The sequence below is a fragment of the Triticum aestivum genome, chromosome 7A, assembly GCF_018294505.1.
Source record: "Triticum aestivum cultivar Chinese Spring chromosome 7A, IWGSC CS RefSeq v2.1, whole genome shotgun sequence".
Lineage (NCBI taxonomy): Eukaryota > Viridiplantae > Streptophyta > Magnoliopsida > Poales > Poaceae > Triticum > Triticum aestivum.
Window position 1 is genome coordinate 453,998,263 of NC_057812.1, and position 13,197 is coordinate 454,011,459.

General features: G+C 46.1%; 1 protein-coding gene across 1 annotated transcript; it reads left to right on the plus strand.

Moving 5' to 3' along the window:
- Window positions 1-8,956: 8,956 nt before the first annotated feature.
- On the plus strand, window positions 8,957-9,731 carry LOC123151027 (auxin-induced protein 15A). The gene has a single exon (XM_044570814.1). It carries the CDS (start codon window positions 9,201-9,203, stop codon window positions 9,495-9,497), a length of 297 nt encoding a protein of 98 aa, XP_044426749.1. The 5' UTR covers window positions 8,957-9,200; the 3' UTR covers window positions 9,498-9,731.
- The last annotated feature ends 3,466 nt before the right edge of the window (window positions 9,732-13,197 follow it).

Consider the following 13,197-nt stretch of genomic DNA (forward strand, 5'->3'; position numbering starts at 1 on the left):
TACTACCCGATGACCCGCCAAGTGTATGACATATAGTGTACGCCTACGTGGGTTCACCAGGTGCCCTTTGGTTACGCCAAGTTCAACTACATCGACTACGTACGGTGACGACCCCGAACATCTACGAAGAGCGTACGACTACAAACGTGTACCCCTACCGTCGACCCGTGATGACCCCGTGGATGTCAAGTTCCGTGTCGTGTACCCGAACATCTATGGAAACTTGTGCGACTAAGAACGTGAACGACTACCATCGCCACGAGAACGACTACTTCCACTACCATCCCGATGATCGCCGAAGACCGATAGTACCACTACTTCCACTACGACCGTCCCGAGAACGCCTACTTCCCCTACACCGCATCGAACTCGACCCGTTTCGAAAACGCACGCTTCGAAGGTATAACCCCGAGACGACCGCCGAGATGATCGCCCGTGGAGGCGTGGACCGAATGCATATGTTGTATGATATGCTCGCGTTTGCACCGTGTCCGTAGTGTCTCTCGCTTCCATGCCATCGACTCGTGGGAACCCGGTAACCAGAATCACCCCACCATCTTTTGCACGCTCCCGCCACACTACCTTTTGCACCGGTATCTCCATGAGCTACCGGAACCGGAATGTTGCCATGGCATCATTTCCGTTTCGTCGCCGTGGCACCCCTTTCTTTCTACCATGGAGATAAATGCCTCATAAAATGCTCTTATCAACATTTTCATAAATATTGCATAAAACTTGCACATGTCATTCGCATCATGATAATAACATTTAAATGTTTAAAATTGTTGTTGCACCAAATTGATAAATGCATATGGGGATTTACCGTAATTGTTGTTTGTTATTTTCCGACCTCATTTAAACTTGCCTAAATGTTTAGTTTACTTATTCTCCACCTCTTGCCATGCTTATCAACATTTAATATTGTTGGGTACATGAACAAGATTGAACTAAATAATCTAACATGGTGTTCCGGCAATATGCAACCAGTTGCATATTGAGCTTCACTTAACTTGTAGTTTTGTTTGTGCACTTTTCCATGCAATGCATATTTAAACCGGACATGCATCATACTTCGTTGTGCATCATGCCATTATTATGTGATGGTTGTTTACCATATTGTTTGCTTCTTTCCGGTGTTGCTTCTTCGGGTTAGTTCTGATAATGTTGCGTTTGTGAGGATTCATTCGACTTCGTCCGTTTGTCTTCTTCATGAACCCGTTCTTCTTCCTTGCGAGATCTCAGGCAAGATGACCATACCCTCGAAATCACTTCTATCTTTGCTTGCTAGTTGCTCGCTCTTTTACTTTGCCTATGCCGCGATACCTACCACTTGCTTTATCATGCCTCCCATATTGCCATGTCAAGCCTCTAACCCACCTTCCCTAGCAAACCGTTGTTTGGCTATGTTACCGCTTTGCTCAGCCCCTCTTATAGCGTTGCTAGTTGCAGGTGAAGATTGGAGTTTGTTCCTTGTTGGAACATGGATATTTGTTGGGATATCACAATATCTCTTATTTAATTAATGCATCTATATACTTGGTAAAGGGTGGAAGGCTCGGCCTTATGCCTGGTGTTTTGTTCCACTCTTGCCGCCCTAGTTTCCGTCATACCGGTGTTATGTTCCTTGATTTTGCGTTCCTTACACGGTTGGGTTATAATGGGAACCCCTTGACAGTTCGCCTTGAATATAACTCCTCCAGCAAGGCCCAACATTGGTTTTACCATTTGCCACCTAGCCTTTTTCCCTTGGGTTCTGCAGACTTAAGGGTCATCTTTATTTAAACCCCCGGGCCAGTGCTCCTCTGAGTGTTGGTCCAACCTGTCAGCTGCCGGTGGCAACCAGGGGCAACTCTGGGCTGGCCTACCGGAACCTTGGACAATCCGGTGTGCCCTGAGAACGAGATATGTGAAGCTCCTATCGGGATTTGTCGGCACATTCGGTGGCTTTGCTGGTCTTGTTTTACCATTGTCGAAATGTCTTGTAACCGGGATTCCGAGTCTGATCGGGTCTTCCTGGGAGAAGGAATATCCTTCGTTGACCGTGAGAGCTTATGATGGGCTAAGTTGGGACACCCCTACAGGGTTTTGAATTTTTGAAAACTGTGCCCGCGGTTATGGGCAGATGGGAATTTGTTAATGTCTGGTTGTAGAAAACTTGACACCTAACTTAATTAAAATGCATCAACCGCGTGTGTAGCCGTGATGGTCTCTTCTCGGCGGAGTCCGGGAAGTGAACACGGTGTTGGAGTTATGCTTGAACGTAAGTAGTTTCAGGATCACTTCTTGATCACTTCTAGTTTGCGACCGTGCTTTGCTTCTCTTCTCGCTCTCATTTGCGTAAGTTAGCCGCCATATATGCTAGTGCTTGCTGCAGCTCCACCTCACTACCTTTTCCCTACCCATAAGCTTAAATAGTCTTGATCGCGAGGGTGTGAGATTGCTGATTCCCCGTGGCTCACAGATTACTTCCAAAACCAGTTTGCAGGTGCCGATGATACTGTGCAGGTGACGCAACCGAGCTCAAGGAGGAGCTCGATGAAGACCTTGTTCGTTGTTTTGTTTCGTTTCCAGTTTATCAGTAGTGGAGCCCAGTCGGGGCGATCGGGGATCTATGCATTTGGGGTTGTCTTTATTTTGGTTCCGTAGTCGGACCTTGATTGTATCTGGATGATGTAATGCTATATTCTTGTATTGTGTGAAGTGGCGATTGTAAGCCAACTCTGTACCTCTTTCTTATTCAGTACATGAGATGTGTAAAGATTACCCCTCTTGCGACATGCCTACAATGCGGTTATGCCTCTAAGTCGTGCTCCGACACGTGGGGGATATAGCCGCATCGTGGGTGTAACATTAAGCCTGCTTGGTTTGGTTAATTGTCTGATCTTCTATTAGGAGTATGTTATATTGTGCAATGTGGTGCTCAGTTACCGTTTGGTTCATTTGTTGTGGTGTTTAGTTAACTATTTGGTTCAATTCTGCAATGCGATGTTTAATTGTTGTGGGTGCATTCTGTTATTGTATATCATGTGAGGAATAAATTGAATTTGATTGTAGTAAATACATGAGAAACAAATACAATTTTTATTTCCAAGTTGTTAAGCATGCTTGGTTTGGTTAACTGTCTGATCTTCTATTAGGAGTATGTTATATTGTGCAATGTGGTGCTCAGTTAATGTTTGGTACATTTGTTGTGGTGTTTAGTTAACTGCTTGATTCAATTCTGTAATGCGATGTCCAATTGTCGTGGGTAGAATTTTGTATTGTTGTGCATGTGAGAAATAAATCGAATTTGGTTGCACTTAATACATGAGAAACATATACAAGTGCTATATTTCCTACTTCTTAATCATGATTGGTTTGGATAAATGGGTTTTCCATGTGGCTTGAATTAATCCGATGAATCTACATTGTGCTTATTTTTCATCAACATATTTTACTGATATCATGCGAACCCTTACTTAATCTGATTACTAACTACCTTATATGTTGCAGGGAAACAATGGGAAGCACTGAGGTTTACAATCGAGGTTAGAACATGCATGGTCCGTTGTCTAATAGCACATTATGTGCAATTGCAGGAACCATTCTAGTATTTAGGTTTTTAACAATTTGGTCTTGCACATGTAGGTCCTGTTGTCAGAGGTTTTGACCCACTGTTCGACCCTTTTTGCATATGGGGAAATGAGTTGTCCATGAATATCAATCAAGTCAAGAAACTCAGAAAAATTGTTAGGATAAAGAAATTAGCGACAAAAAACAACAAGATCTTTGTCAGCATAGTGAAGAAGACACCAGTTTAGTACAAGATGGTACTAACTATTATACCTTGTCTTTTTTATTCCTTTGCCCCATTTCCAATATGGAGACGATATTTATGCACATCCTTAATTTCAGGCCTTTCCAAAGCAATTCACTGATGATTACCTCTCAAACCACCTCTATGGTCAGGAGGCGATGAAGGTTTTCATACAACACTCAGAGTTCATTATTGAAGTGTTCCTGAAGAGGACGAAGGACGGACGGTCAATCATCCACAGGCACTGACCTAAAGTTGCAAAGACCTTCAACATGAATGAAGGCTCAATATTCGCCTTCCGCTTCAGCAGTTTTCCAGATGAGATGCATCTGTCTATGTACCATCTATGATGCTAATTTCGAAAGGTTCTATATGTTGCATGTGAAACTTGGCGCTGGTGCAGTTGTGTAATGGGGTAGCTGAGTGCTGAAGCTATATCATTTTGTACTCTAATGTATTTCAATTATAAAATCCTGCTTCCTTAATATGGAAATGAAATATATTATGTGCTTAATATGAATGTCGATTAGATTAATAAATGGATTATTAATAATAGGGCAATTAGCCTGCTAATGGTGAATTAGCCTGCTAATTGGGTTTTGCTATTGCAAACGGTTATTAAGAAAATATGTGGGCGATGACCTCAGGCAACGCACACAGTTTCTAGGAATAAACCGTGTTGGATCAATGAACAATCACACACGACCTTCTCTTGAAAACTGTTTGCGTTAGGCCACTTTGCGCAAACGTTTACCACATAAAAACGGTGTGTGATAGACAACTTTTGCCACCCAGTTTCTTCTACGCATCGTGTGTGATGCATTCAATAACGCAAACGATAAAATTGTTAATATCGTGTGTGATGTACCTGCGAACGGAAACATTTTCCTTTGAGCGACCGCGTCGGATGTATATACGAATGGAAACGTTTAGCGGGGACTGACTGTGTGGGATGTACTTACGACTGGAAACGATTTCGCATGTATAATTGTAATTTTTAGCACTACTGTATGTATAACCGTATTTGGTCGCTCATCGGTTGCACATGACCTCATTTTGCCGAGTGTGTGTGCCAAGAGGGCATATCCCCGACGGTTTCTGGGTCATGTGGAAAGGACCCCCTATCGCCCACACTCATTTGGTGACGGTTCCAAATGACGTCGCGGAAAGGGGTTAAAAACCGTTTGTATAGCACCTCGCTGTATCAGTGGATGCAGAGGTGGAACTTCATTTTTCCGGGGCTCATAGCCGGCCGGACATGGGGAATGGCGCCAATGGTCATTTAGACTAGGTTTAAAGTTTGGTTTAGTTCATATATGTCCAAATGTAATCAATTTGCTCTCGTTTAGATGAAAAGCATATGATTTTATGTAAAAAAATATCCAATTATGAATAAATTTAGTTTGGTTTTGTCTAAATATGCATTGGCGCCAAGCCAAAAACTTCCCAGGTGAAAGCACAAGTGCTGTCTAGGTGATTTTGGTAATTAATGTTAAAATATCTCTTGTTGGACTAATGCTTTTATCTAGTGTATTTCAGATAAGTTCAACAATGGCGTGGAAAGGACAAGTGGATGTGGAACCCCTTCAAGGTGTCCACTTCTCATTCCAAATATGTCAAAACCCTAAACTCCAACTCAGCTCCACCGATTCATCCTACCTGGAGTCACCGAGTTCATATGATATAGCCACTGCCAGAAACCCTAACAGTTCGGTCACACCGAGACGTATCTCGGTCTCACCGAGATGACCTTGCCAACACTCTGTTGCCTGTTGCAATTATTTTGGTCTCACCGAAATAGCGATCGGTCTCACTGAGATGGCTTGACCAAATCTCTTTTGCCCTATTGATTCACTTCGGTCTCACCAAGTTGATGCAATCGGCGTCACTGAGATGAAGTTTTCCCTAAGCCCTAGCACATCGGTCCCACTGAGTTGTTTCAGTCGGTCCCAAATTCCTAACGTTCACATTTTAAACTAAATCGGACTCACCGAGTTCCGAGTTGGGTCAAATGTGTGTAATGGTTGGATTTTGTGTGGAGACTATATATACCCCTCCACTCCCTTTTCCATTTGTGAGAGAGCCATCGGAACATGCCTACACTTTCAGCATACATTTTCTGAGAGAGAACAACCTACTCATGTGTTGAGATCAACATACACCAATCCTACCACAAGAATCTTGTTTCTAGCCTTTCCCAAGTTGCTTTCCACTCAAATCATCTTTCCACCATATCTAAATCTGTGTGAGAGAGTTGAGTGTTGGGGAGACTATCATTTGAAGCACAAGAGCAAGGAGTTCATCATCAACACAACATCTATTACCTTTTGGAGAGTGGTGTCTCCTAGATTGGTTAGGTGTCGCTTGGGAGCCTCCGACAAGTTGTGGAGTTGAACCAAGAATTTTGTAAGGGAAAGGAGATTGCCTACTTCATGAAGATCTACCCGAGTGAGGCAAGTCCTTCGTGGGCGATGGCCATGATGGGATAGACAATATTGCTTCTTCATGGACCTTTTGTGGGTGGAGCCCTCCGTGGACTCGTGCAACCATTTTCTTTCGTGGGTTGAAGTCTCCATCAACGTGGATTTATGATAGCACCACCTATCGGAACCACGCCAAAAATCTTCGTGTCTTCATTGACACTCCAATCTTATCCCTTTACTTTCTTGCAATTAGCATGCTTTACTCTTTCAGTGCACATACTCTTCTTGCTTGAAATGTATTGTGAATGCTTACACTTGTGCTAAAACTCCAACTTAACTTGAACAACTTAAAATTGCCACTTTTTCTTGTTGAGGGTCTAATCACAGACCCCCCCCCTCTAGACCCCTCTTCTCAATCCTTTCACCAGGCCCGACCATAGCCGCATCCACAACATCCTCTGCTCTCTTTCTCTTCACGGTACCACACCCACCATGTCCTCCTCAAGCTCCAAAGCATCTAGGACAACCTCTCGTCCTTTTAGCAATAGGAGATTACTGCCATTGCAACCAGCCGGCAGGCCGGTAGGGAGACGAAGACCAGCGCCGCGGACACGCCAATGGAAGAGGCGGCTGAAGGCGAGCCGACGCCCCCGTCCTCACCGACTAATGTCGACATCACCATGGGCGGGGCCCGTACTCACTACGCTGAGATGGTGTTGGCAGAGCGGGAGGCTGCGTTCCGGCAGGTGCAGGTCGACCATGAGTACAACCTCCGCCTCCTCGACAAGCACCAGTGTGCGGAGGAGCAAATCGCCGTCGACACGGGCATCGCACCGGACGTTGACGTGCCCGAGCAGGAGGCGTTGCTCGAGTCCTACCGCTCCGCCCGTGACATGCGCCGCGACCACCCATTAGGCGGAGTTAGAAGCCGCCTTCAAGAAGATCACGAGGCGGCGAATGAAGAGTGCGACAAGAGCGAGGATGAGGACGACGTCATCTGCTCTTCCTGGGTTGTGCCCCGCCACCACGACCACGAAGCTGGCACATCTGCTGGCACCGTCGACAACAAGGAAGAGTAGAGCATGAGACGTCGCCGACGCTCGGGTCCCAGGAAGGCTGCCACTCCTCCCCTTCGTTAAAGCCAAGCTTGGCAGATTCATCATCGTCGCACGATTAGTCGCAAGCAGGCTGCGGAGGCGGAGCTTCATTTTTCAGGGTTCATGACCGGCCGGACATGGAAAACGGGCGTCGGCGGTCATTTAGACTAGGTTTAGAGTTTGGTTTAGTTGAAATACGTCCAAATATAATGAATTTGCTCCGGTTTAGATGAAAAACATCCGTTTTATGTAAAAATTGTTGAATTATGAATGAACATTATCCGGTTTAGATGAAAAACATTCGTTTTTATGTAAAAATTGTCGAACTATGAATGAACATTATCCGGTTTATTTAAATATATGTATAAAATTTGTTAAATTTCTTTCAAAATGTAAAGGGACATGTGCGGCTAGTTTTGGATGGCCGGCTCCCGCATCATTGTCTGTGGACTGGTCTCCCCTGGATCGAGGACGAATGCGGTATTCAGTTTAGGGGTCGGCGTTGGAGATGCCCTAACCGCAAAAGGAAGAAATGCTGCATTTTCATCAAAAAGAAAAAACTCCTCTTTAATAGTGGAATCGATGGAGTACAATGCAGCTCTGTCTCTTTCGCCATTTATAAAAAAACAAAAAAAACAAAAACTATGGGTCCTTCGGCCTCTTCTCTTCTGTTAAATCTGCTACCGTGGCAATGTTAGAAAATTTCAGCATCAACAATGTTCGTGCCTTCCACGCTGGCAGACAAATTTTGTTTAGTACTGATGACGCAAAGGAATACCGGGAGATACTAGTTTGATCTCGCCCTGTCGTAGCCCCCGGTTTTGTATGACGCTCGGCATCATTCCTGGAAAGAAGAATCAGGCCGGTATGGAGGCACGCACGCTGCTGGTCAAGAACTTTGGAGAATCCGTCGCATCGCTCCAAACGCTCATGCAAATGATGCACCCCCATGTGTTCCTTGGTCCATTTCCACATCCAGGCAATTTGCACACGGCCTTCAATTCTCTGGTGCAGATCGCCGGCGGATGGGTGGCCAATTCGCACACGCCCTTCGGTCTTGATCAATTCCGTCGACGGCCTTGCAATCATGCCGGCCGCAACTCAACCACTCTGCCATTCCCAAAACACAAAAATATAACGTCATGTCATTCGAATTTTACAAACAAACAAAAAAAACTGAAACACATTCGAATTTTACAGAAACTGGAAACCAAAGGGCAACCGAACCCAAAACACAAAGAAGAGCATATATAAATATAATTCTTTGTTGAAAATCCTCGACAGAGAAGAGCCACAGGTCTTCGCCTCAGATCACCGGCTCGTCACCGCCACGTCGGGATCCGAAGTGCGTCAAGCGTGCGGTGTCGCTGAGACGAGCGGCAGCCATGGCCCATGGCCGGAGCTGCATGCCTCTCCAAGCCTCGACCTGCTTCACCAACCTCACCTCACCGTGCGTACGAGGCACGTACAATGCACTTGTACTGCCGCCTCTCGACACACTGGCCCGCCCATTCACGTCTCTGCAGCCAGCTATAGCACGGGGATTGATTTGATAAAATATCAATGCATGCAATGCAGATACCCACACATAGATATGGACAGTGCACTCCCCATGTGCCATGTCCAGCTTAGCAACAAAGAAACCACCACACAACTTGTTGCAGCGCACGCCATGCTGCACGCTCAGCTCAGATCAGCCCGCCTCTTGATGATTACCTCCGGTAGAGCAGAGCAGAGTATCTCCACCCCGATGCCGGAGCTATAAATACGGGGCTAGCCTCAGTTCCCACCACTCTTCACCATTTCTCCAGTCTTCTCGTGCAACCGAAACAACATACAAGCAGCTCAGTCTTGTTTGCTGGAAGCTCAGTGGGAAGGGGATCAATGGCGGGGAAGCTCTACCAGCTCATGGCCAGGCTGCACCTGGCCAAGGGACGGGCGTCGGCGGACGTGCCCAAGGGCCACTTCGCGGTCTACGTCGGCAAGCAGCGGAAGCGGTTCGTCATCCCGACGGCGTACCTGAGGCACCCGTCCTTCCTCGTGCTGCTCAAGCGGGTGGAGGACGAGTTCGGCTTCGACCACCGCGCCGGCGGCGGCCTCACCATCCCCTGCTCAGAGGGCTACTTCGCCGACATCGTCGGCGGCTGCTCATCCTCCTCCCCACCAGTGGACTACCACTAGATATATAGCAGCTCATCCGACCACACCGGCGCCGGCGCATGCATCGGCCGGTCCAGACATCGTTATGATCACTGCTGCTTAGATTACTACATTAGGACGGATACATTGTGTTATTAGCTGAGGATTAATTCTTCTTGGAACTTGGCATTAGTACTCATCAATGTACTGTTGCATTTGCTTGAACCCTGTAATCACTCGTCACATTAAGGGATATGAGAAAGTCTGCTGCTCTCATCTCATCACATTGCAATTTTCTCCAGATCGATGTTCGATGTTGGTTGCTTACAGTTTCTACCATAGGAACCAAAGGTTTTTCTGTTAGGACTCTACAGTCTAGAGACGACGATACCGTAGGATACAAATACTGGCTAAGGCCTGCTTTGGTTCATAGGGTAAAAAAATAGTAGGAATAAGAAAGTCATAGGAAATGAGATGACATGTATCTCAAATCTTATGAGTAGGAATAGGAAAGAAGATGCCCTTTAATTCACGTCATATGTTTTTTTCCATTGAATCTAGGCTAATGTTTATTTTCCTATGAAATATGGAGGATAAGAAGAATTTCTTCATAGGAATAGGATTTCATTCCTACAAACAAAAGGGTTCTAAAGGAATTTTTTCTATAGAAATCCTATCCTATGAAATTCCTACAAGATTCCTCTAAACCAAAGGAGGCCTAAATACATTTAGTGCCACTGTGTCCGCGACTCGATTCAGAAGACGTGAGTTCAATTCAGGCTTTCCTCTGCCTATCAGTACCACTATTCCACCACTTTATTACACGATATTAGGCAGTAGATGATTTTCTCAGTTTTTTTTTGCGTGGATGGTTTCCTTAACTTGATAGGCAGTAGATTTTCTTTTAAAAAGAAGGATTACCCTGGTCTCTGCATCATTTCGATGTACACAACCATTGATAGGCAGTAGATGATGAATAATGTCAATCTACTCCTGATACCACACACTTGGGGTGGTTCCATATCTTAACGAAAAACCCCTTCAGGCCCCGTGTTGTCACGTGGCAATCCGCCGTCGCTGGCCCTTAACCTTCCATCCTCCCTCTCCTTGTCGCCGCTAATCAGCACCTCGTCGGGCAAAGCCTCGGGCGGTGGTAGGCGGGAGCGGGGCATCTCCCCTATCCTCTCTCCCTTGTCCCCTCTCTCAACCCTAGCCCACGGCAGTGCCGCCGCCATTCGTTGTTAGAGTTGTCGGTCGTTGGCCATCGTCGTGGGCAGCGTGATCGAGACCAAGGGCTTGGTGACCAACCTCGTTTAGCGAGTTGCTCAGGGACCGTCGCCTGGAGGTGATGCTCGCCCAGTTCAGGGGCAACGTCTAGGACGTCAACCTAGGTGAGGAGGCTCGGTTGTGGACACCTCCCGCCCACTCGTAGGTGGGGTCCTCCACCCGATGAGTCCCTTCCTGCCTTAATCTGGCATAGCTGGATGGGTTCGCCAACGGGTTTGATCCATGCCATATCTGGTCGTGGCTGCAGGCTTGAGCCGGGCCAAGCCTTTGTTAGTGGCATGGTGGTTTCCTCCAGTGACCTCGGATTGGTAGATTGGTGGTGGTGCATGGGTTTAGGGTATTATACGTCGGGGCGGCAGCCCTAAATGGCCAGCTCGTGGCTCACTCTCTAGCGGGCAACATTGCAACAAGTGTTGGCGATGCTCCTCGACCATGTAGGTGGCAAGGTGCGTTGTGGCGGGTGGTCCTGGCGAAGTTGTCGCCGTCGGTGGCAGCCAAGCGAATGTTGGCTTGAGTACCGTCGGGGAGGTGTGTAGTAGGGGCCGAGCGAATGTTGGGCACCTCGGCGTCGGCGCTGGCAGCGATGCATGCACATGACGTGTTTCTCTTGGTGGGTTTTTTTTCGAAAAGGAGGGACTCCCCGGCCTCTGCATCAGAACGATGCATACTGCCACATTTATTAAAAAGTAGGTTCAACAAGGTCTTAATGTCTGTCACCAAAATAAAAAATGACAAGCTCACACAGAGCCACAACGCCAATAACAAAAAGGCCCAAGAAGCCACAACCGGCTGGCAAAAGATAAGATAGGTAAACTAATCGCCTATCTTATTACATGGCCGCCATCCAAACCGGTTGAAGATATCCCGCGCTACCATCTTCCACCGGACAGATCCAGTAACCAAACGCTCCCTGGCCTCCGTCGGAGTGAGTAAGGACCACATACGGATCAGCGCAGTAGCCCGGAATAAAACCTGCAAAAAATGAATAGTTGTTGTTCTGTTAAAAGCCAAATCATTTCTGCAGATCCAAATTGCCCATAACAACGCGCATACCCCTACACGAATATGTCTAGCTGTTTCGGACTCTATCCCAACAAGTCACGTTCCAAATAACGCATTGACCGAATTCGGAGGAGTAATGTTTAAGGAAATTTGCACAGAGCGCCACAAAACTCTTGCCAACGAGCAATCAAAAAAGAGGTGCTTGATAGTCTCATCCCGATCACAAAAACTACACCTAGTAGATCCTGTCCAGTTGCACTTAACCAAATTATCCTTTGTTAAAATTACTTGTTTATGCACAAACCACATAAACACTTTAATCTTCAAAGGAACTTTGACTTTCCAAACATGTTTGGAACTAGGAATAACACTAGAGTTAATGATATCGATATACATCGATTTGACTATGAACTCTCCAGACCAAGTAAGTTTCCAGCACAACTGATCGGGCTGATGAGTTAACTGAACCTCCATCAGTCTACCCACCAAATGAAGCCATGCTTCACATCATTCGCCCACTAGCACCCTCCTAAACTGAATATTAAGAGGAATGGATTGCATTATCGTTGCAACAAGAGAATATCGACGCTGAACAATACGATATAGGGACGGATACTGGATCGCCAAAGGCGTTTCACCAAGCCATGTATCCTCCCAGAAGCGAGTGTTATTACCATTACCGACAATAAACTTTGTTCTATTAAAGAAGGCAGTTTTGACTCTCATAAGCCCCTTCCAGAACGGCGAATCAGTTGGTCTCACTGTCACCTGGGATAAAGTCTTGGACTGCAGATATTTACTACGAAGAATCTGCGCCCACGTTGCCTCAGTCTCAACTGACAACTTATGCAGCCACTTACTGAGAAGACATCTGTTCTTGACTTCAAGATTCTCAATACCAAGACCCCCCTGGTCCTTTGGTCTACAGATGATATCCCATTTGGCGAGTCGGTATTTTCTCTCAAGTTCATCACTCTGCCAAAAGAATCGGGATCGATAAAAGTCCAGCCTCTTCCTAACCCCCACTGGGACTTCAAAGAAGGATAAAAGAAACATAGGCATACTCGTGAGCACCGAATTAATCAGAATCAATCGGCCTCCATAAGACATGAGTTTTCCTTTCCAGCAACTCGGTTTCTTCTCAAACCGATCCTCGATGCACTTCCACTCCTTGTTTGTTAGCTTACGATGATGAATGGGAATACCTAGGTACGTAAAAGGTAAAGCCCCCAATTCACATCCAAACAATTGTCTATAAGCCTCTTGTTCGTCCTTGGCTCTACCAAAGCAGAACAACTCGCTTTTATGAAAGTTAATCTTCAATCCACTCAATTGTTCAAATAAGCATAACACCAACTTCATGTTTCTCGCTTTTGCCAAGTCGTGCTCCATAAAGATGATTGTATCATCAGCGTACTGCAGGATGGATACACCACCATCAACTAGATGAGGC

Excerpts from the sequence above, each read along its gene's own strand:
- LOC123151027 (XM_044570814.1), top strand. The coding sequence starts at position 9,201 with ATGGCGGGGAAGCTCTACCAGCTCATGGCCAGGCTGCACCTGGCCAAG.